We start from the raw sequence: 24,545 nt of genomic DNA, 5'->3' as shown, positions 1-24,545 counted from the left end.
TCTTTTCTGGTTGCCAGTTTTTCTGCACTGACACAAACTCTTTGAAGGCAGGAACTTTGCTTCGCTTACTTCCTGTTCTAAGAAATTAGTACAGTGGCTTCCAGGCAACAGAGATCCTCAGTCAGTATTGCTTGACTCATTGAATGAATGAAGGAGTGGGCGAGTGCATGCAAGGATGGACGGACAGGTGGGCGGTGGGGCTTTGGACCAGCAGTGAGAATCGCTGCATCTCTGCAGGGATGGTTCAGTGTGTTTTTGTTCTCTTTTTCACAACTTTCTTCTTCCACATTTTTTTAAATTGGTGCTAGCAAAGATTTTCTCTCATTCTGTAGGTTCTCTCTTTGTTTCCTTTGCTGTGCAGAAGCTTTTCAACTTGATGCCATCTCATTTATTAACTCCTGCCATTATTTTCTAGGCTTCTTCATATGGAAGGCCACTTGTCCCAGCACCATTTGTTTAAAAAGGCTGTCTTTTCTCCAGTGAATGTTTTGGCCCCTTTGTCAAAGATCAGATGACTGTAGATGTGTGGGTTTGTCTCTGTGTTTTTTAAGCCAGTGCCATGCAGTTTTGTTGCTATAGCTCTGTAGTATAATTTGAAGTCAGCTATTGTGATGCTTCCAGCATTGGTTTCTTGACTTATAATTTATTTGTCTATTCTGGGTCTTTTATTCTTCCAAATAAGTTTTAGGACTTTTTTTTTTTTTGTTCCCTAGTTCTATGAAGAATGTCTTTGGTTTGTTGACGGGAATGGCATTGAATCTGTATATTGCTTTTGGTAGTATGGTCATTTTTTGATGGGGGTGGGGTACCAGGGATTGAACTCAGGGGCACTCAACCACTGAGCCACATCCCCAGCCCAGTTTTGTGTTCTATTAGAGACAGGGTCTCACTGAGTTGTTTAGTGCTTCGCCATTGCCGAGCCTGGCTTTGAACTTGCAATCCTCCTGTCTCAGCCTCCCAAGGTGCTGGGATTACAGGCATGCACCACCGTGCCTGGCTAGTATGGCCATTTTAACAATATTAATTCTGCCAATCCATGAACATGGGAAGCCTTGATATTATCTTTTGTTACTGATTCCTAGCTAATTCCACTGTGGTCTGAAAACACGTATGCTTTTATCCTTTGCAGTTTATTGAGACCTGATCCACTGCCAGCATGTGACCATATCTGATAAGTGTGACATGTGTACTTAAGAACATGAACTTGTGCAGCTGTTGGCTGTTCTGCTTCATAAATGACAGGGGGGTCACCGTGTGTGTGGTACTGGTCAACGTTTCTTCACCCTTACTGGTTACTGTCTTTGTTTATCAGCTACTGATGGAGGTACAGCCCATCCCTGTATGTGATTTCTTTACTTCTCCTTTTAGATCTGGCTGTTTCTGCTCTTGGCCTGCCGAGGCTGTGTTAGTAGGTACTTGTAGCAGAAATGCTTTATCTTTCTGGTGGGTAACTTGGCTGTCATAAAATGTCCCTCTTTGTTCATATTGTTTCTTGCCTTAGAATCTATTTCCCTTGATACTGGAAGAGCTGCACTGGTTTTCCTTTGTTTCCTTCAGTCAGTGGGAGCTTCCGTCTCTTATTTCATCCTTTCTGTGTGTTCATATTTAGAGATACAGTTGGAGTTGTTTTTTCTTTTCATTCAGTGTGAAATTTTTTATTGGGCTATTTAGTTCCTTTCTATTTAATGTAATTACTAATACATCACTCATATAGATTATTGTCTGTTTTCAATAGTTTCATCTGTTGTGAGCCCCCCCTTTCTCCTTTCTGACCTTTTAATGAAGAGAGGAGTTTCTTAGATATTCTATTTATCCTATCAGCTTGCTATTGCTACATTTTCTTCTTTTATTACCATATGGGTTATCTTCAACTTCTCAGAGACTAATAAAACAAATTTGACCACAATTCCACAGACATTACGGGAACTTGGGACATGTTTGTTGGCTTCCTCTGCATGCCTGCCTTTTGTGCTGTTGCTGCCTTGTTCAATTACACAATCTTTTAAACCCTACAAGACATTGTTTTTGTCTTAACAGTTGATATTTATTTAGACTTACTGACAATTTATTCTTCTGTCGCTACATTCTTTCCTACATTTTTATTCTCCCACCTGAGATCATTTTATTTCTCTCCAGAGGGCTCCTTTTGGCATTTGTGTGTGTGTGTGTGTGTGTGTGTGTGTGTGTGTGTGTGTGTCTGTCTGTCTGTCTACTGGTAAAGAATTAACTCAGTTATCATTTTCCTTCGAGTATTTATTTCCTCTTCAGTTCTGCTGGGCATTTCCTTCTGGATCTAGGGTTATAGGTTGGCAGTTATTTTCTTTCAGCCCCTTAATTCCTTCTTTCTTCCTTCTTTTTGTTCCTTTCTTTCTTCCTTGTACCTGTTTTATTCTCTGTCTTTCACAAGTTCTGCTGAAAAAAAAAATCAACTATTGGGCCTCATAGTTGTTTTCCACTGGGGCGGAACATGGCTGCATTGTCCCAGGTACCTTAAGAATATATATATGTATTTTGGCTGCTTTGGGCCATTGTATTCAGTGGATGAGGTAAATGGAGATAGTCAATGGCTTTGACTTTCCCTGGCTGTGGTTGGAGAGAGCAGGTGGAGCGGGAGGGAATGAGAGGCCATGGGAGGGTGAGAGAGAAAGATGGAGGAGAAACTGTACTTAGGAGCAGTTGACCCCAGAAGATCAGCAGCAGGCTGGGACCCAAGGAGACTGCGGGAGACAGCGGGACACCCTCCTGCAGGGAAGCCCAGCACTCCTGCGACAGTGTCATCCAATCCGACATCTGGTATTTCTCTGCTGTGTTCCTTCTGCTTCCCTGAAAGCCCTCAGCGAGGAGGCGGGTCAGCACAGGAGAAGAGTTACAATGGTCATTTCTTGGACCAGGCCCAGTTTTTCAGAGCTGCTATCTTGGGCTGCTTGGCTGCTGAGGGATTAAAGAAAAAATGCCTCCCCCGCCACTCCAGAATTTCCTGTCCCGTCTTGTGGTCGGCTGAGAACGTTTTCTCACCAGCTCTTCTTCATGGTTAGGGTGGTTAGAAATTTGCAAAGGAAATGATTAAGCAAATCCAGAGATCTTGGCCACGGGGCCTGATTTTTCAAGGCCCTCATTTTTGAGGGCTGAAGGATTTTGCACATGAGTGTTGGAGCCTCAGCCGGGGTTGGGGCTCTTCCTGTTTTTGTCTTCTCAAAACTGCTAAAGCTACTTGTGAGCAACTGGCCAACAAGATAGGGAGGGGTGGGGGGTGCGAGAGAGGGCTGCCAGCCAGCAGGGAGGAGGGGGCGCGCCCCCCAGCACTGGCAGGACCTCTGTGACAGCGGAAAGATGTTTTGAAGACATCTAGGGGCAGACTGCAGCCCTGAAGTGGGGGGAGAAGAAGAACCGAGTCCTAGCAGGAGTGGGAATGGGCTGACAGCTGCTCAAAGAGCAGCGCAGTCTCCAACCGCTCCTGCAGCGGACAGGCTGATCAGGCCCTGGTTATGTGGCAGGCGTGGTGCTGAGGGTCTTGTGTGGCACAGTGCCACACACCTGGCTGTGGCCACTGGCTCCACTTCATAGATGTGAAAGTGAGGCTTGGAGAAGTCGAGAACTTGCTCAAGGCCACGAGGCTAGTGAGCTGCAGAACTTGGATTCCAGCCAAGGCCATTTGGTCCCAAGCTTGTGTTCCTAATCACTCCTCTGTTCTGAAGATGCAGAAGGTGACAGGTCTGTCACCAGGACTGCTGTAACACGATCTTCATTGATTCAGACCCAGGGTAGGAGCTGGAGCCCTAACCATGGCTGCTCCCTGATTTTTTTCCCCTCCGACTGTGCTGGGCATTGGCCTGCATGCTCTCGGGTCTTCTTCCCAACGGCCCTTCAAACTGCAGTTTCCCAGGTTGCGTTGCCAAGTGGCTCTGGTTGGGAGAGGCCAGTGGGGTTCCTGCCCCTCCCACAGCAGATCCCTGAATGGCCCAGCTCCCCTGGGCTCCTCAGCACCCCCACCCCCGCCCCATGCACTTGGCCTTCACATCCTGGGGTGCTCATGCTCCCTGGCTCTAGTACCTTTGCCTCTCCCCTGCCCTCTGTGTCTAAGAGAAGCCCTGGCCTCTGTATCTCTGCCTTTGCTGCCTCCCTGCCTTAGGACTCCTTTGGGCCTCCTCTAGCATCTCGAAGACTCCTGTCGTATTCACTTCCCTCCGTCCCCATCCTTGGCAGGGGCTCAGTTGATCTGAGAGGACCCTAAGTGAGATGCAGACGCTGAGACCGGCACGGGATGCACTTGTTTATTGGGGAGGGGACCCCAGGAAGCACAGAGCAGGGAGGGTGGGGTCGGGAGCACAATGCGACTGGGGGCGGCTGTGTCCAGTCCTGCTGAGGACCCCGTGGGAAGGCCCAGAAGAACCTCAAGTGTGTCCCCCTGAGAGATGGGAACTGATAAATCCTGGGGTCGACGTTTCCCATGCCTCTTTGGTGGAGGGTTGCCCCTCGGGCACAAAATCTCAGATGTTTCCAGAAAGCCCCGCAGGTGGACTAAACAAGAGCCCACCGCCTCTGCAAAAAGCCACCAAAAAAGAACAAGAAGGCTGGGGGCGTTGAGCTGGGAAGCCGCCGGGGCTGCTGGGCGTTCAGCGGTGGGCCGAAGAGCCCTCGGGTGGGGCATCTGCCCCTTCTGCTGCCATGGCAACCGGGCTCCTGTTCTCAGTGGGTCCAACAAGGAAAGCCAACGACCCTCCGGAGGTTTCTCTCTGCTTCAGAACGGGATGAGCCCTGAGGAAACTGGCCTCTTTCTTGGTCTTCTCTCCTTCCTCCTTTCTCTCGCTGCCCGGCAGCTAAAGACTTGGTGGCTTTGGGGCCCACGCACTAAAGAGAGAACCCGTGTTCTCCCTGGACAGATGTCACCTGCACCCTCGGCAGGAATGCTTCCTGCGCACCTGTCAGCTGCCGGCTCTGGACTCTCCCTAAGAGACTCCCATTTCCTGCCCTCAGAGGCCCGCTCGCTCAGGGACGTGTCTTTATTATTCCCATTCTAGAGAAGGACAAACTAAGGCTCCGAGAGGCAAAGCCACTTGCTCAAGACCTCACTGCCTTGGACCTGGCTGTGGATCATCTGGGAGGATGGGTAGGCCAAATTCCAAGTCCACACTTATGACGCTTGGGAATGAACAGTTATGTGTCCTTTTAAGAGCTAAAGCCACTTAGATGTTGATCTGAGCATTGGTTACAAACTTAAAGGAAAATGATTCACTTTATAATCAACATCTGGCAGATAGGCCACTGGATGAATATTACTTGAATGTCGTTGGGATTGGATCCTACCCAAACCTGACTTTGCCACTCTCCAGCTCAAGTCTCTTCCTAGGCTCCCTATTGCCCTCCGCAGATAGCTTTTCTTCCTTTCTTTTTTCCTTCCTTGTGCTGCTGGGGAGGGAACCGCGGCCTCCTGCAGGCTCAGCATGCCCTGGGCCACTGAGCGACATCCCGAGCCCCTAGACAGTTTAAACTTCTTACCCTGAACTCCTTCCTACATGTCCCGACGCATCTGGCTGGGCCGCTTCCCGCCTCTCTCCTCCCGCCGTGCTCTGACTTGCTGAGCTACTTGCTGTGCTCTCTCTGGACTCTGCTCTAGCACTTGCTGCTCTTCCGGGGACTCTATCCTTTGTCAGTCTGGCTGTCACCATCTCAGGTGTGCCCTCCAGGTGGTCTTCTGCTGTGCCTTCCTCTGGGTCCCACGATGTCCCATGGCATCACACCATAATCTTTTGGCCTGTCTCTCCCACAGGCACGAAAGTGGGCCTTTAGGAGCTTAGGATGGGTTTCCACGTTGGGCAAAGTTGCTTTTTCTCTCTCAGCCTTAGTTTTTTTCATCTGTAAAATGATCAGTAAACAAGATTTGTGGGATGCACGATGCCTGGGACATGGCATGGCAAAGTTCAATGCCAGCTTTTGTTATCGGTGCATGTTCAGGGCCAATGCTCACTGAAGTGGCAGCTCCTCTGAGACCAGTGGTTTTCAGAGTCTCTCCTACGTTAGAACCACGGGGAGGGCTCCGTAGACAGAGACCAGGTCCCACTCCGAGAGCTCTTGATCCTGTGGATCTGGGGTAGGGCTTGTAATCTGTATTCCTAACACCATCTCAGGTAAGGCAGATCCTGCTGACCTGGAAGCACACTTAGAGAGCCACTGGGCTGGCCACCTGTGGAGGTGGGTATCTGATGAGAATGAGCAGCACTTGGAGCTAAAATATGCTCATACAACAATAGAAGGCAACCTGCTTGAAGCAGGAAGTCTCTGTGGAATATTTATTTATCAATTTATCCATGCAGCCAGCACTTATTGAGCATCTACTACTCCAGGCATTGTGCTAGACACAGACCAGAACAGAGCCATCCATGAGATGAGCCAGAAGGCCCCCCATCCCCTGCTTTGGAGAGAGGAGCTTCATAATTACCCAGGGACTATCAATCTGAATTGAAAAGGGGTGATTTGTTGGGAAATGGCTCACCTTAAAAATACCGGTATGGAGGACAGCACGCGTTCACCAAAACGGTTAGTTGACACTGACAATATTGACCCCCCACTCCCCTTGCCTGGAACAGCAGCCGTCGCTCGGCCACTAGTTTGAGGATGAAGTCAACCCATACAACAAGGCAGAGCCTCAGAGAACCAGGGTCAGACTGTGACCTGACACCTGTTGCAGGTAATGTTGTGTCTCCTCATGGTTGCCATCAGCCAGCACAGAGTCTCAGATAGTCAAAGCCAAGGCTGTTACCCAATGCCTATATGTGAAATAATCCAGATCTTCGTTGTTATTATCGTATTAGCTAATTTGACTTGGGGCTTTCTGTTACTTGGCACTAAAGCGCCCTCTGGTAGAGGTGCTCTCACTAAATGCTCCTTGCGTGCCCCCCAGCGTGCCTGTCAGCGTGCCCACCACTGCACCAAGTGGCTGGAACCATCTCCCAGCTCACGACAACAGGTGTGGAGGGTGGGAGGCAAGGTGGCTATGTGGGGCCTGATGACCAGTAAGGGTGACTGAAATGTTTCACAGTCCCACAGCCTTGGTCTTGCAGGATGGAGCACATAAGGATGGAGACACACTTGCCTTTGGAGGGTTGGGAATCATAGAAAGCAAATGACTTGCCTGTTTGGCCTTCTCGCCTGGTTGTCCTCATCAAAGTTGACTACTTTCTAGAAGCTGATCTGCAACACACTCCGGATACTGCTTTGGCCCAACTTCCTTGTTAGGCCATCTTGGGAAAACGCCTAGAGCTGGTAGGACCCCAGGTCCTGGAGTGCCCCCGTGTGGCTGGATTTGGGGACAGTCGGTGGGTAAGGAAAGACTTTCTCTGGCAATCATTAGCAGAGGTGCAGCTGGGGGCCATTTTGTCAAGAAGTGCTCATTTGAAAAACAACAACAAAACTCACACAGGCGCCTGCCAGTCACCCCCATGATGAAATGCAACCAAGGAAGCAATTAAATTCAATTAGGGGCATTTGGCTTTAAATTAGATAATGCATTCAGAAAACAGTCTGTAAACTGTAATGTGTTCCCCTTACTCCTGTGAAATTGCCTGGGCTGCTGCTTCTGCCTCTGCCAATTAGATGCCTGGGGATGGAGAGCAAAGAGGGCAGCAGAGGCTAAAGAGTCACACTCCTCAGAAAAACCAATTTTTGCTAAGGGCTGGACCCTGACGGAGCAGGGAGGTTGGGCCTGGGCTGCAGAGCTGCCTTACCCATGTGCAGAATCTGCTGTTCATAATTTCTTTTCTTCCTAACGCAGCCTGTAATTTCCAGGGGGCCAGTGCCTCTTCATTTTCACTGATAGAGCAAACAAAATCTTGACCACGGAGAAGCCTAATTCTACTCACCGTGCAAAATTGCCTTCTTAAAAGGCTTAAAGGGGGCATTGAGAGCATGGTGAAAGCCAAGCCCCCCAACCGCACGTGGCTGCAAAGCGCCCCTCACCCGCCCCCAGTGTGAGCAAGTTAGACGGGCACATTTCCCTCAGGGCAGTAGGAGAGGTGACGTTGTGTTTTAAGGCTTCAGATGAAGCTGGGACTATCTGACAGAAGAAATGACCCTGTCAAATCCTGGCTGCACAGATCTGCTCTTTTGCTAGCTCTTTGAGAAGGATCCAGAGGGACATGTTCTGGCCTCTTGGAATCTAATTTAATGGGATCTCAGCACATCTGGACTCTTTGCAAACAGTAAGGGCAGCCGAGAGAGTGAGAGGGGCGGGGGAGCCTCTGTGGGAGAGACAGACAGACTGTGCTTACATCCCTGACAACATGCTTGAAGAAAAGGGGTACAAACAACCAACTTCCCTGCTCTCTTTCCTCCCCTCCGCTGCAGCTCCTGGCGGGTTGCTTGTTCCCCAAGGTGGTGGATTCAAAGGGGCCTCCTGGGCTGCTGGGAACAGCTGCTTTTTTCAATAATTCTTCTATGGATATCAGTCAAAAGTCACCGTTAGCTGGAACTGGAAAGCAGAGTGTGTGTGTGTGTGTGTGTGTGTGTGTGTGTGTGTGTGTGTTTGTGCATGTATGTGTGTGTGTGCATGTGAGAGTGTGCACGTTTCTGTGGGTGTGCGCGCATGGTGGCAGCCATTTCAGGTCACCAGCGCCGTTCCTGGAAAGGCCACATCTTCTTGGCATGGGAGAAGATACACTTCCCTGTGCACCTAAAAATAAACCAGTACAGAAGTCAATGAATCACCCTCATCGAGAGGCACCTTTGCCCTCCCGCGGCCTGAGGCCCTGTTTCCCGGAGGGCAGGCTGCAGTGACGAGCTGTGGCCACTTGGGCTCTGCCTCTGTCCCCTTTGGGGACACAGCTGGGCTGGGCATTGGTGGAATCAGTCCCTCCCTGAATCCTAATCCTTCTGTGTCCTCAGGGCTCTCCTGAGCTCCACTGCAGAATTTCTGCCCTTTTGTACCCTAGGAGTGGAGATTAGTGTTGTTGTAAATGGCCAGGAAAGGGGATGCAACTGAAGACAAGAAGCGAGTGCGGGGAGCCAGAGACCAGGACAGGACACACACAACAGAGTGGAGTGGAAACTCGCTCTTTCCACAACAGCTGGATTTAGGGTGCCCCAGCAAGGCATTTTTTGAGTTCTCCGTGGTTTACATGTTCTTGTCTTTAAAAAAAATTTTTTTTTCATTAAAAGATTTTTCTTTTCTTTGGCCCTAGAGGAGAGCACACCAGTTATAAAACAAAAACAAAAACAAAAAACATCTGCCATGCTTCATGGAGTCAAAGAATGCTTTTTGTTTTTTCCCTGTTTTGTTTTGTTTTGTTTCTGGGAGGTATAGAGGGAGGGTCAGTCTGCATCAGTGACCCAGCCTGGCCACTCACTCTTCCCGTCCCCACCTCCTGCTGGGGACATTTCTCATCTAGGCAAAAAGCCTCCTGTGCCCAGCGAGGTGAAACTTGCAAATGATACTGTCACCTTCCTCAATGGACAGCCGCCAGCAGCTCACCAAAGGTCACAGCAGGCAAACCCTCAGGGGCTTGGGGACAAAGGAGCCGTCAGCTGCCTGATTTCCGGGATCCATCCCCTGTTCTCAGATGGCCACAGCAGAGGGACGGTCTCCCCACAGGCTTCCCGGAGGGGTCCTTCCTGCTTTGTGGAAGCAGCAGTCAGACTGGGGTGGCCCGAGAGCTCTCAACAGCGTGAAGCCAGGCACCAGTCATCTCCAGGTCTGGTCAGGACCGAAGAAACCAATCCAGCTTGAAGCAGGCGGCCTCTGGTCTCTCCTTGCACCTAGAGTCTCGATGGGTGCTGGCAGGTCCCACAGCAAACCCTCCACTCAAGTTTGGGTGATGGGAGAGATGGGACTTGGGGACATGTCTCAAGAAGCCAGCTTGCCAAAGGCCGTGGCCCCGTGCTGTGGTCCATGTAGGGAGACTGTGTTCAAGGCTCAGTTCTGATCAGTGTGGGGTGGATCTGGAGAGCAGGGAGTGCGTGTGGGTCTGTGTGCACCGCGTATGCTCCACCCCTACACTTTTCTGTTTGTAAACATGAGTGTGCAAGTGTATAGAGGTGGGCATAAATACACTTCTGGACATACACTTGTAATTGCCGTGGACACTGCCCACGCACACATCCTCTGGTTGCTGAGGGTCCCAAGCTCTCAGATGGATGGGAGCAGCTCTCTGACCCTGCCACTTCCCAGGACAGCTGTGGCTCACTTCCAGGGGCCCAGGGCTGGCCTCCTGCCTCAGGCTGGAATGAACCGTGTAGTGCAATTCGCAGGCCAACAGAGACCCCCTTTCCCCTCTGCCCACTCTCAATATATCACAAGCATTTAAATCCCTGTCTTGAGCTCTGCTCTCAGCATCCTGGCCTAAGACAGCATTGTATTAGCACTATGCATATGCTAATGCACAGGCACACACATGTGTGCACGCACGTGTGTGCTCTCCATGCGCACCCACACATGAGGAAATCCAGGAGGATCGGAGGGGAGAGAATTATCTTCCAAAGATTCCAAAAGGATCTTCCAAAGAGGAAGAGCATTGATTTTTTTCACTGGGGAAGGTCAAGCCACGTCAAACAGAATAGGAGCACCTTGCTTTAAAAGTTGAACATCAAAGGATACTTTAGAAATAAATGAATTTTTTATTAAATCAGAAAAAGAAAGATACAGTATACATGACTGTCAGTCAATCCTATGCTGCTGTGAATTACATTGTAACAGACTCATCGCCCTATTTAGTCCTCTCTACAAGGGTTAAAAAAAAAAAAACTTCAGGTATTTGAGTAACATTCTGTAAATTTTTATTAACTGGGGTTATGGGGAGGGTTTTATGAGAGCACATCCTGAGAACATTAGGAAATTACAGACAGACTTGAGATAAGCGTCAGACGGAACAGATGAAGCAAGCCCCCCAGCCATCTGAGAGACATTAATAATGTAAGCTTCGCGAGACCAGATCCTTGTTAGGGATGCGGGATGCAGAATAAAAAGGGGAGACCTTGGCGCCCCCTTGTGTTGCAAGACAAACGTGCAACCTCCTGTATTGTATTCTTGTTTTCTGAAGCTGTGATCCTTTTCCTTGTCCCTGAGCCTAAAGAACAATTGTCCCAAATCGTTTCAAGCCCTCTCCAGTCAATCGTTTCCCTCCTGTCAATAACTCTCAAGGGCCCTGTTTGAAAACCTACTCTTATTCATTCCTTTCTCATACCCCACACATTCCATTTCAGGAAATTGGCAACCGCCCAACACAGAGCCCGTGCTCTCCCTCCTTCAAGTGTGAACTTAAACAAACGGATCTTCCCCCTCCCCTCTTCAAACTTAGAGGAGGAGCATGCATTTGCTACAATGCCTCCCCCCCCCCTCAGGCAATTTTCTTCTGTGACTTCCTTGTTATCCATCTTTCATAGCTTAACACAAATGCATCCCCCCACCTCCTTCCTCCCCGGCTCAGCAGTCAACTCTCTGGACCTAAGGATTCAACCTGCGGACCCATGCTTACAGTTATTTGCTAGGAAAGACTGGACCAGAGAGATAAATAATACACCTCAATATACAACAGCTCAGGCTTAATTTGTAGGCAAAATTTCATTTGATGGCCATGAGAAGAAAAAAATATATATACAGAGTGTGTTTAGGGAGGAGATGGAGTGGGGAGAAAACATCCTGGTGGTGGGAGACCCTGGTGGGGACTGTGGTGATGTTTACTTGGATTTGCCAACTGGTCCGATGGATACCGGGTCTGTCTGCACTTGAGCATCTGACATCCGCTTTGGTCCCTGGAAAAAAAACAAAGAAGGGGTAGCCCATTGAAGATGGGTAATAGCAACAGCAAAAATCACCTTTTGGTGAGCACTTATTCCGTGCTAGGTGTCATGCTGAGTCAATGTTTCTTAGACCTGAGTGTTGGATAGGAGAACGGTCTCCAATCAGATGTCCAGATTCACTGCCCAGCTAGATTACCTTCTAGCTTTGCCAGATCTTGGACAAATTACAAATTTATCATTACAAATGAAAAAACTATTCCCAGAGGCTGGTTCCCAACACAAAGCAAGTTTATACTTATAATGCAGTTAGAACAGTCCCTGGGGTGTACACCCCACACTTCAGCTGTCCCTTCGCAATCCCTGTCTTATTCGCTCATAAGCCAACCCTGTTTTATTTTATCGGAAGTGAGCTTCTCATCTGTCTTGTGAGTCTCACACCTGCCTCCTGACAGGGTGCAAGCTCCGTGGATTCTGTCTGCTGTGTCCTCGGTGCCTTGCAAGGACCTGGCACACCGTGGCTGCTCCTGAAGGGTGAAGGCTGAGGGCACCTGCCATTGCCACTGTGGTTATTGCTGTTCTACCTGTTCTGTCCAGTAGAACTTATGAAACTGTCCCTTTCCGTCTGTAGTGATATAAGCGTGGATCAACATGTGACCAGGTCACATTAGCACCACCCAAACCAACATATCGCATGGGTTCATTTTCCCCCACCCCACCTTGTCCCCTTTACAGTTAAGCCTCCCCAGTCGAGACTGACCCCAGACCCTGGCAGCCACTGATCTGTTTCCTATTCCAGAGTTGTGCCTCTTCCAGAATGTCATGTCAAGAAATGGTGAAGTACGCAGCCTTTGAACCTGGCTTCTTTTACATGTCGTGATGGGTCTGAGGTTCACACAGGCTGGGCATGGTCAGAGGCACCAGCATTGCTGGTCCAGAGTAGAGCAGTAGGGTTGGTGGAGTATACTGGAGTGCATGAGTGATAAAGTATGTGGATAATAAGTACAGAATAGTGCAATGTGGCAAAGCATGTATGGTATACAGAGGTGGGGGCAGGTAGTGTAATGCTGGGACAGAGAAACATTGGTGGTTGGTATAGGTTATATGGTAAATATGGAAGATATTTAGTATGCATGGAATATATACATAGTATAGCCTACTGTACTAAACATAATACATACAGCATAGTATTAGAGCACATTATATAAACTACAGTATTGCCTTATATATGTAGCATAGGGTAACATACATAGTGCAGGATAATGTTGGTTAGGGTAATAAAATATACATCCTTGGTGCACATGACATAGCCCGTGTGCACAGTGCCGTGTGGTATAATGTGGTCTACATGGTAACAGAGGATCGTATAAGCCATAGCCAGCATATATAACTCTAAGGACACTGTATACCATCTCATTTCATTTTCATGCTGACCCTATGACATCAGTACTATTAGCCTCATTAAAGAGGTACCTGATGCTCGAGGTGCCGACTTGACCTGGCTGCACAGCCACTGAGACGGAGAGCTAGGCTCAAACCCAGGAGCCAGCTGCACCCGGTGCACCTCCCTGGTGTCCCGGTGTGCACACGCTTCTCTGCCAACGCTTCCTCCTTGGGAGTCCCCTGACCTCAGTCCCAATGGGCTAAACACAGCAAACTTAGGCGGCCCAGTGGACTTTCACAAGAAATGCTCTCTTATTTTAACATTAAATCTGACATTTAAAAATCCAGTGCTTTCATGTACATGGCTGCTGGTGGCACTCTGTTTAAACAGCACTTGCTCTTCAGGTTGCAAAGACCCCCTCCTTCCCCGGGGCCCACTCCTTCCTGCACCGTCTCTTTTGCGGCTTGGGGTTGGACTCTGGAGGTGGGAGTCCTGTATGTGTTGCTTTGTGTGTCAGGAGGGCGCTTCACAGTTAATAGTGCCAAAGCCACTCTCTCTTCTTTTCTCTTACCAATGTGGTGAGTTGGGCAGCGGCCACTAACCCATTTTACAGATGAGGCAAGTGAATCTCCAAGAAGACCCAGGACTGCACTGTGCCAGATGGTCAGGCCGCCCTGACCTGAAGCCTGGGCCTTGGCTCACCCCTCCCCGGCCCCTTCCTGCACACTCTCCACTCCTTCTAGTCCCTGTCCCAAGCTCCTTGTGGTGCAGAGCTGATGGGTGTAAGCCTTAGGCCATGCCCAGTGGGAGACCGTCTTCCCTGGGCAAGTCGCCCGCTGACCATCTGCTACACCTGCAGATCACAGCGCACACAGTTCCAGAGCTTTGGGGACCTGTGAGTAGCAGAAAGGTGAGGAGGACAGGAAGTTGGGGGGGCTTGGGGGAAGTGGGACCCAATCTCCACCGGCCAGGGTAGTTCACTTTTATCAGGTGTGTGTGTGTGTGTGTGTGTGTGTGTGTGTGTGTGCGCGCGAGAGAGAGAGAGAGTCCCTTTGCATAAAAAGAAGAGAAAAATCCAAGCCCCAGGACTTCCTTCCAGGTCCTTCCTGACCTGTCAGCATCAGCCAGGCAGCTCTGGGTGGGAACCCCAGCAGCTGGAGGGGGAAGGAGGAGATGAGGACTGAGAGAGGTGGGTGGCCGAGGAGGGCCTGGTGGACACGCGGTCAGAGGCAGGACCTCATTTCCTGTGGGCGACGGGCACTGCAAGGCACCCTCCTGGTGCCAGTGCTGGCACCACCAATACCTTCTCGGGAAGGGGCTGGGCAACCACAGGAATGTGCCAGCTGGAAGTTCCTGGGGGTCCCATCTCTGGAGAGTGTCAGAAACCCCTCCCTCCTGCCTCCACCGTGGCTGCAGGTCTCCTGGCAGTGGCCGGAGGCAGGCAGGAGCTGAGTCCCGCCTCCTCTCTGCCTCCAGATGCCGTGGGATGCCCAGGAGAGGACACCACTTCTGGCGGACTCATCCAAGACGTGGGAATAAGTACTCCCACCGGGAGGGCTTGCTGCCGTAACTGAGGAGATGATGTCCGTAAGAAGCTGGTCCCAGAGCAGGGACCAGTGACTACAACTGTGATTAGTGTCTTAAACGCATCCACCCGTCACCTCTGCGGCGGACATCACTAGGCTAAACCGTCACCAGCCTCCAGGCTCACAAGGACATGCTCTATCTCTGGGGTTGCCCTTGACAGCCTCTTCTGGGCCTCAGCCATGCAGCCTTTACAGCCAGGACGGGATCCCACTCCTCCTGCTCAACTCTGTGACTAGCTTCCCAGTTTACCCAGGGCCCTGGCCACGTCCTCTCCCCGCCCAGGGTTCCTGTCTCACCCCCTGTTATCCACTGTGTCCCCGGCCACTCAGGCCTCTGTCTCCTCTTCAAACACCTTGGACTCCCCCAGCTCGACCCCTCCCTGGGGCCTTATGCCATGGCTGCTTCTCCAGGAAGTGCCCTGCTGGTCTGCTGTCTGACACCTTGACCCCTCTGCTATCACCTGAGATATTTTCTCTGCTGGGACATTTCTGGATCCAATTCAAAGTAGCAATTGCACTCCCACGTACCCTGCTCATTTCCCTCAGTGACCTCCCTCACACACTGATTCCTCCTCTTCTTCTTTTTTTGACCGGGGCTTGAACCCAGGGGTGCTCTACCACTGAGCCACATCCCCAACCTTTTTATTTCTTATTTTAGGACAGGGCCTTGCTGAGTTGCTGAGTCTGGCCTTGAACTTGCCATCCTCCTGCTTCAGCCTCCGGAGCCGCTGACATTACAGGTATGTGTCACCACCTGGCCCACACTTACATTCTCGTCTGCTAACTTAGTTTACCAATTTTGTTTGTTAATTTGTAGAACAATGATGGGAGAAGAAAGGAAGGGAGAGAGGGAATATCTTCCACATCTAGAGATCAGTGCGCAGGGAGAGGAGGAGGCCAGGGCCCTGGGTAACCCGGGAAGCTAGTCACAGGGAGAAAGAAAGGAAGGAATCTGAATTATTTCAAAGAGTAAATCAAACCATAAAGAATACCAGGCCTCAGTGTCTCCATCCAGAAGTGGACTCTTGAAAACATGCAAGTAGAACCCCTAAGTGCGGCTGAAGTTGAGAACAACATTCCATTAAAGGGTAACAAATTCAAGTAAGTTATTTGATTCTTGGGCACAATATTTTAATATCCATTATATTTTCTTCTTTCTGCTCGTCCCTCTGTTTACTGGGTGCATGTTGTGTGCGTGGTCCTATTCTGGGTGTGTGGGAACCAGCCGTGACCCCAAAAGATGAAGCCCTACGATTGGGATCTGAGGTCTGATGGTAGAGGGGGTACTTCCATGTTGTGGGGAGATTGAAATAAGCAAATCTAAAATACCTTCTCCTCAGTCTGCCTAAAATTGCAACCAATACAAGGGAATTCTGCATCTGGCAGCCATTGCTCCCACAACTGGGGAGATTGAACTGGGCATTTATATCCTGTTAAATTAAATAAACAGGAGGCTTTTAGCCTGAGGCTATCTCTTTACTTTAAGTTCTATGTGACAAGCCACAACCTAGCTTACTTCAAGAACAAACCAATACCTACTCAGGAGTGTAATTTATAAACAACGAATACCTGGGTTTCTGGCAATCACAGCTGAGCGTGGCCAATTGCAGGCTGCCAGCTAGTCAGACCCCACCCAAGGAAGGCCAGTGCCTCCTCAGGCCATGCTGAACAGGACAAGGCATCCCCGTGGCCAACAGGCCAGAGGCGATGTCCCCCTCTGTCCCTGGCACACGTCTGTGAGGTCACTGCTCACGCTGCAGGGTGGAGCTCTCTGAACCTCTTCTGGTCCTGAATCCTGCCTGATTCTTGGATTGTTCTTTGCTCAAATCAACTCTCTTAAATTTAATTTATGTAGTTTTTCTGTTAACACCCCCACAACGGTACAACGTAAATGGGATAAGCTGATAATGCATTCATGCCCCATACATTCCTTCAATAAATATGTGCCTAGAGCATCGGCCACCTGCAAGACATTGGCCCCTCCAGAGGATGAGCTGGAGGAGGAGGAAGGCTCCAATATGCAGCTTTGCTCATTTGACCCGTTGGTAGTTGGACCATCGGGTTTTGCAGTTCAAAACCCAGCACCATGGACCAAGGAACCCAGGGCAGGGAATCACATTTAGAATGTGGGAAGGGACTGGGCAGATGGCCTGGGGGAGGGAGTGAGGGAGGACCCTGGATGTGGGCTGCAGGGAGAAGGGAAGGGAGAAGGGATCCCCCTGTGGTGACTTTTACTACTGAACTCCTGCTTCGTGCTGGGCACTGGGCCCCGTGGTTTAAATAGTCATTCAGTTCCCACAGGAGCATCAAGACCATGGCTGTAATCATGAGCTCAGTTTTACAGGTGGAGCCTGAGCCTCAGAGGGGGCGGGCAGTTAAACTGAGGTCATGCGCAGGACCTAGGAGGAAGGGGCTTCAGCCAAGCCTCTGGCACTGACGTCCAGCACAGACTCTCAGCTAATCCCCCTTCTGTCCACTGTCCTGTGCTATTGGGTTAGAACAGGGCTCCTCCACCTTGGTCCTGTGGATGCTCTGGGCTGGTCACTTCTTTGTTGTGGGTACTGTCCTGTGCCCTGTAGATAACTTAGCCATACCCCTGTCTCTACTGACATCTCAAGAAGACTTACTCCCAGCTGTGACTGTCAAAAACTTGTTTCTGTACACTGCCAAACGTCCCCCGGAGGACAATATCATTCCTGGTTAAGGACCCTTGGATTAGCTCCCCTCCCCTGAGCCAGGGTAAGGAGAGAGCGCAGACTGCATTTTGGATCTGTGGCCAAAGACACTAGGACCCACAGAGAAAGAGAGGAAGCAGGCTGTGGACTCAGAAGCACCAGGGCCACCCGCCCCTGCAGACCATGTTCCACCCAATGCCACAGCACTGCAGTGACCAGTTCCACCAGAACACAGCACAGAAAAAGGAGACAAAATCACTGAGAAAAGTGGGACTAGGGTTTGCACTTCTCCCTGAGGAGCGGGAGCCCAGAATGGAGACAAACTCTCCAACAGGACCACCCAGGGGCCACCAATCTGCATGCAGCCCCTTGTTTTGATGGATACCCATCTTTTCTTCAAGGGAAGGGCTTTTCTCCTGAGGAGCTGGGGAGAGCTGGGCTTCCGGCCAGGCTTCCACATTGCCAAGCAGCCTCAAGTCTGGGTTCTTAACACCGCCTTCAACTGGGGTTCCACATACACACTCGAGGACAGAGACGCGGGATAGCAAGACGATGACATTTACCACAGAACCTGAAACTTAGGGCCTGAAATCTGTGTTTCTAACAAGCTCCCCGGAGATGCTGCTGGGAGCCACATGCAGGGCAGGGGAGAGAGAGTGCCCACTGACCTCCTCGCCAGAGCTCACTGATGCCCCCTGGTATCTACGGAATGAAACGGTTATGACTGCATAAAGGGTCAGCACCTGTGCACCTGTGGATCCCTCCATCTAGAACATGCCGTGCCTTGGCCTCCCCTGGCCTGCTTTCCAGGCTAAGGTGAGGTCCTGCCCGAGACGGAATCTGCTCTGCAAGGCCTCCCTGTCCCTCCTCTCAAACCCAAGGCCAGACTCAGCCCCGTTCAGCCTTCCTTCACGAGCCTCCTTCCCCTCTCCCACCTCCCCCTACACTCAGCACCTGGCCACCCCCTCCATCCAGCACCTGACCATGAACCCGGAAATACCTATGGCCTTGTCTCTTTCCTGCTCCCGAAGCCCAGCCAGCCCTCCCCTTCAGAGGTATGGAAACTGCATCCCTTGCCTGAGAGCTCCGATAGAAGAGGCGAAAAATCCACCTACCAGGCCCTTAAGGAAGCCCCCCAGGGACTGTCGCGGTTTCTCCAGTTTCTTTGGGGACTTGCCCCCGTTCTGCAGCGAGTTCGCGTCCACTGTGACCTGCTCCGTGCACGGGGCGGGTTCTTTGGCCTCCTGCTTGCTGTTCTTCTGCTTGGTGGTCTCGGCTGCGGGCCTCTTGTCCTTGGAGGAGGCCTCTGAGCCCTTCTGGGCCGCCCCCGCGGGCGTGGGCTCGGGCTCTGGTGGCGTGGTGGGCTTCTCCGTGGAGCTGGACGTCTGCGGCAATTTCAAACAAAGCCCATTTTTAGTGACTGCAAGGCAACTGCCAAAGGCAGCGGAGTGAATGTGTGGAAGCAGGGATGTTCAAATGAGGGGTGGCGTCTGCAGGTTCATAAGTCTTGGGTGAAATGAGAAAAAAATTATATGAGGTTACGCTCGGTGCGGGACATTTCTTATCCATGAACCCTTGAGTTAATGCTATGTTTTTCCAGCAAGCGTTCTTCCTCCTTTGTTGGTACCAGAACTTGGATTGCTCTTTGGAAACCAGCCTTTTCCCTTCATGGGGTCTAAGAAAACTCATTCTATCCATGGGCAAGCACACCTGATGCAGGCCTGGCCAATCAGAACTCTGTGTGGTGATTGGGCAGCTATGATTGGTTCAGGAGAGCAGAAGAGCAAAAGCTGAGCTACTCTCAGAACTTAAGAGGCACAGATTTGAAGCTGTGAAAAGGTAAGCCTGGGGCTTTCAGAACCAACACCATTTTTAGGGTACACGTGCCTGGAAAGGAAGCCAACACAAGAAAGCAGAGCGGAGACAGGGAGAAAACGACAAGGTGTTGATGGAATCATGTGAGACCACTTGACCTAGCTGTTCTTGAAGCCCCCTTTGTGCTTAAACCAGCTTAAAATCTACTTATAACCAGATGGACTCTTCCCCTTGGGGATACCCATTCTTTTCTTTGTGATTGGATCTACCTTAATTTTTGATATGAAACTGTCCTTTCACTTCATGAAATGGTGGCAAAAGAAGATGATTGGCTGATTTTGAGTTTCGATGTACATTCTTCTATGCCACGACAAGAAGCTGACGATTGCCGTTGGTTCCTACCATCTAGAGAGCTGAAGCTATGGAGTCTAGAAAATGGTGGGTAAATTCCAGATTTACAGATCAAAAAAAGGGAAAAAAAGTTAGGAAATAGAGATCCTTTTCTTGTAATTTTCTTAAACGCCAATGCCTACAAGGGCAAGACAGATAATGTGAATGCAAAAGAAAAAAGAAAAAAAGAAAAAGAAAAAAGAAGCCAAGGGTAAGAATAGCCAGTTGGAGATCTTCTTTCCCCAGCGGTGCGAGCAACACAGGTCAAAGAAGTATTTCTCGAGTGTGAGAAAAACACCAGTTCAAGGAACGCTGGTTTTGGTAATGGGGAGATAAGCGGAAGCCGGGTCAGAGGGACTGCTCTGAACTGAAAGTCACATGCCCTGGCCAAAGAGATCCCAGCTGCGAGGCACCGGGTGGGCGTGCAGACTGCTGCTGACGGATGGGCTGTATTTTCATTGGAACCTCAAAGCTAAATCTTTTAAAAATGAAAAATGTGCCGATTTTCGACTTTAAAATACTGACTTCAAAAGTTTTCAAGCCGTGGTCACAGCAAACAAGAGGAGCCACTGAATACGTGGTCACCACCTGATCCATCGAGGTATGTGCTGTCCCCAGGAAAGAAGTTCTCTGACAGAGCTGCAGCTATGATTGAGAAGACCACAAGCAAAGAACGATCATTTTGAACCCAGTGAACCCAGCGCGCCACTTAGATGAGCCTCTTCAGCCCTGAAGGTGGCCTCAGGTGGCCACTCTCAGGAGGCAGAAGACCTTGGAGAAAAAGCACCAGAGAAGCCGAGCTTCGGCTACACACCCTCCACGCCCTGCCCCAGCCCAGCAGCCAAGTTGCAGCAAGTGCTAAGACGTCGATGTCCAAGTACCATGGACAGCCTGGAGCAGGCCTGGCCTCAGAATGACACAGAAAAGCCCACCATGGTGCTCTGCAGAGAGGTCAGAAGCCTGTGACCCATTTCTGTTGGGTGGAAGAGGTCAAGATCTAGTAAGGGCTAAAGGCTCAGGGTCCAGAGTCACAGGGCTCTGGTTTGGATCTAGTTCCATCACATCCTTGCTATGACCTGGAATAAACGGTTCCGTCTCTTGGTGTCCTTGTCTGTATGAATATGAAAAGACACCTTGTGGGGTGGCCAGGATCAGACTAGCCAGGATGGAAGGCCTGCTTGGCACAGCGTCTGGCCCAGGTGAAATGCCAGACACAAGGTGGCCAGTCACCTTTGTCCTGGAACAAAGAGGTTCCAGGACAGGGAACTGACAGCTTTACGATCAGGAGAGTCCCAGACCAATGGGGACAAGTAGGTCACCCTGACTTAGTATCCCCATTGGCGACTCCTTAAAAAGACTGTGTGGCTCTTGACTGCCTGGTACAGAGGGGACACCAGTAAATAACTGTTGAGCGTGACAAGACAGTGGCCCCCATGCCTCTCTCCACTTGTCGCCTGTCCCTTGCCCTTCTAGTCCCTCTGCTCAGCCACAAGACCTGCTTTCCCCTTGGAACAGGGCTTCACATTTCCTCTAACCTCTGTCCAGTCTGCCGCCATGCTTTCCCGCTGAGGCTCAGCTCTGATGGCATCTCCTGGGAGACACAGCCCCTGATCCCCTCTGGAGCACAGCGTTGCTTTCTTTACGCTTACAGGGACTCGGGGCTTCTCTGTTCACTCAATAACATCTATATCTGGGGATTGAGCACCTGGGGATTTATTCAGGTGCTGGGACAGGGTTGGTCTCCAGTGAAATATGTTGAATGAATGACCAGCAACTCACCCTCCAAATGCTTCCCAAGTCTTTACCTATCCGAGTCACTGTGGGGCAGGAGGCGGGAAGCACAAGGAACCAAGAAAGAGCTTTGGAGAGTTGAGGTCCACCCTCCACACGACCGCTCCTTCCTGGCCAGGCTTGGAGCACCTTTGCCATGACCTAGGTACTAACTTCTGAAGATGGTCATTGACCGTCTCCTTATCCATGGAGTCAGTTGAGAATCAAAACCATGCAAGGATTGCTCTGTCACTAAACTCAAACCTTTACTTGGGTTTGACTCCATCTCCAAATGCACAAGCATCTTCTCATCTGAGCTCTCGGGAGCAACCTCTCCTGGAACCCAGCAGCTCTGGCAGGAAGAACAAGGCTGTCTCATGCGATTCCGACTTCGGAGGCCCATCTAGCAGGAGGGCCTGGGCTTCCATCCCTAGAAGCATCCACTAAGGGTTTTACAACCGTAAAGAGGAGAATCGCAAAGGAGCAGGGAATATCTACTCTTGTCCCTCCAAATTAAATAAGTATTTGTGACCTCCCAGAGAGTAAGCCTCTCTCTTGCCTGAATTCAAGGTCCTGGAAGACCAAGTTCTCTGAGAGACTCTCAGGAGCCTCGTGGGCGAGCCCAAGTAGATTTCCACAGACTGCATTCCATTTCTGCATTTTGTTTTGCCTTGTTTGGGGCTGAGGGTAGAGGCCACACCCTGGGGCACACCAAGCACAAGCTCACCACTGAGCTACACTCCCAACCCCCGTTACAGTTTTAGAACCACCAGAAAAATTAGCATAGCGGTTTCACGGAAGATTCCAGACCAAATACACAATCACATTTACGTCCCCCCCCCTCTTGCTTTTTGAATTAGGTAAGTTTATCATGTTTGCAATGTGGTAAGCTTGGAAGTTTTGGTTCTAAGACTGTACTTTGAGGGTGGGCGTAGACGTACATGAATAAAGGAAAAAAAACAGTTTGAAGGATATGAAGAAGAAAACCCCGATTATTATAGAAATATAATTATAGAAATACTAAAAGCGCAATCATGCTGCAGGGTGGTAACTCCCAACCAGCAGCCCAACAGTGAGAGAAGGAAACAGCAACTGCTGAAGACTGAATGTGTGCCCAGGTTCCTGGGCCAAAGTCCCAACTCCAGTGTGACTGTATTTGGATGAAGGAAGTAATTCAGGTTAAAAGAGGTCACAGGGTGGGCTCTGATTCTCAAGGATGAGTTAGGGTTAATGTAAGAGGGCTCTCTCTCTGTCTTTCTGCAGTGTGAGGGCCAGGCTCCAGGGCAGCCACCTGCAAGACAGGAAGGGAGCACTCAGCAGGGACTGACCCCTGCCCGCACTTAGCCTTGGCCTTTCCAGTTTCCAGTGCTGTCATCTGAGCCCCCAGCCTACAGCATTTTGTTAGGGCAGCTGAGGGTGCCTCATGCAGCAGCTGACATTCATGGAAGCTGTTGTGCCAGGAAGGATGCTCCGTGTGCATTGACTCATCTGAGTGTGACACCCTAGAGGGTCTTCTTTTCCTAGCTCCCTCATCAATGAGGAAAGCGAGATGCTGGGAGATTTGGTAACTGGCCAGAAGTCACACTGCTAAAAAGTTGGCTGTGCCAGGATTGGCACCTGGGCAGTCTGAGTCCACGACTCAGCCTCTCGAGCATTTCTCTATCTTGCCCAAATTGAAAAAAGAGTATCGATGACATTTTTTTTCCAGAGGTACATTTTTTAAGTTAAAAGAAGAGTGCAGATTACAAAGTAGGATGGGCATGATCCCATTTTTTTTTTTAAAGAACACCTGAGGTTGTAAAAATGTCATAGCTCTGTTTTCTTAGAACAGAGAAATTATGGAAGCAAACTCTGTGACCCCATGTCTTTCACTCCCACGACGTGCCAAGCACCCTGCGACGTGATGGGAAATAGAAATGAATGCTTCATAGATGTTCCCAGGTGGGTGAGAGGGGCAGGTGGGACAGGCAGCTGAGTGACTGCAATTCGTGACCGGTGGATGAAGCAAAAACACAAAGCGGGGTGACTGGCGGGTTGAAAGGCTCTTTGAAGAGGTGACACTTGTGCTGACTTGAAGGACAGGAAGTGAGGAGGGAAGAGTGCTGTGGAAGGCCCGGTCTGCAGGTCTGCAGAGCCCAGCAGGTCTGCAGAGTCCAGCAGGCGCCTAATATGCAGCTGGTAACTGCAAATGCAGCTGGGAAGTGCACTGCAGACAGGTAGGAAGAAGAGCACACACCGCCAAGCCCACCACCAAACCAAGTTCAAGGTCACTTACATGGCAGCTGGAGTCTTTCCCGTTTATTTCTTCTGAGGGCGGGATCCCTTCATCCCCTTTCACTGACTAAAATAACAAACAGACAAGGGCCTTTCAGCTCCCATGGTATGCAAACCTGGGGAACGCGAGCAAGTTCTGGAATGATGACCCCTGCCACTCATTATTGAGACTCGGATCAAGACAAACGCAAGGCCCACCGGAAACCTGTGAGTCTTGGGATACCTGGATATCCTTCCACATGTGCAACCAGAGTCTGACAGAATCCGAGCCTTGGCCTCCAAAAACCACAACAGAAGCTCTCAAACCTAGGTTAGGTCATTCTGAGACAAATAAATGGTGACAGTACTATCAGTGCCGCAACCAAGCGGTGGTTGAACATGTTGCAAGAATGAATCTCCAAATGGGAAATCCAGCCATGTAACCCCCTGCTGGTACCATTTAGGTGGTGGGTCTAACTAAAGTAGAGATTTGAGTTAGACTGAGCATTCGCTTTCCACCCTGTAGCGCCCCCTATAGCACCCATAACAGGCCTGGCTGAGGCTGAGTTGGTTCCTTGGTTCCTTAAACCCCACACTCTGAGCTATTTTTTCTAGAAGTGTGATTCCAACACCTGCAGTGTCAGCCTCACCTGACGAGCACTCCAGATCTACTGAATCAGAAATCCTGGGTCTGGGGCTCAGCCATCTAACCAGCCCCCCCAATGGTGCTGACTAATGCTGGAATTGGAGCACCAGCACTTTAAGCTATTTGGCCACAAATGAATTCGGACCAATCCTGGGGGTTGTAGTTTTAACCGTGCATTTAATAATGCCCTATTATTGATGCTCGATAAATCTGATAATGAATCACTCAGTCCATATCAACAACACTGACTCAGGTCTAATCCCTGAATTGGTCAGTGCTTAACATCTCCTCCCAGTTGGTAA

The 24,545-nt window shown here is 50.2% G+C and overlaps 1 protein-coding gene across 6 annotated transcripts in view; it reads right to left on the bottom strand.

Moving 5' to 3' along the window:
* Nucleotides 1-4,257: 4,257 nt before the first annotated feature.
* The window catches only part of Bcas1 (brain enriched myelin associated protein 1), an 89,106-nt gene continuing 68,818 nt past the window's right edge, over nt 4,258-24,545 (bottom strand). For 3 of the 6 annotated variants that reach the window (XR_013439777.1, XR_013439779.1, XR_013439780.1), the window contains 4 exons: nt 18,485-18,754; nt 11,669-11,739; nt 7,130-8,665; nt 4,258-5,853 (listed from right to left, as the gene is read on the bottom strand). Coding sequence is in view for 1 of the 6 variants with exons in the window: in XM_078051891.1 (XP_077908017.1) it covers nt 8,599-8,665; nt 11,669-11,739; nt 18,485-18,754; nt 23,620-23,685 (474 nt within the window). In the remaining 5 variants the exon portion in view is untranslated. Of the gene's footprint in view, nt 8,666-11,668; nt 11,740-18,484; nt 18,755-23,619; nt 23,686-24,545 lie in introns of all 6 variants that reach the window. The other 3 variants (XR_013439776.1, XR_013439778.1, XM_078051891.1) reach the window with 2 other exon arrangements.

This window comes from Ictidomys tridecemlineatus, chromosome 5 (genome assembly GCF_052094955.1).
Source record: "Ictidomys tridecemlineatus isolate mIctTri1 chromosome 5, mIctTri1.hap1, whole genome shotgun sequence".
Lineage (NCBI taxonomy): Eukaryota > Metazoa > Chordata > Mammalia > Rodentia > Sciuridae > Ictidomys > Ictidomys tridecemlineatus.
Note: the sequence above shows the minus strand (reverse complement) of the source record. Positions and strands in the feature narration are given on the sequence as shown.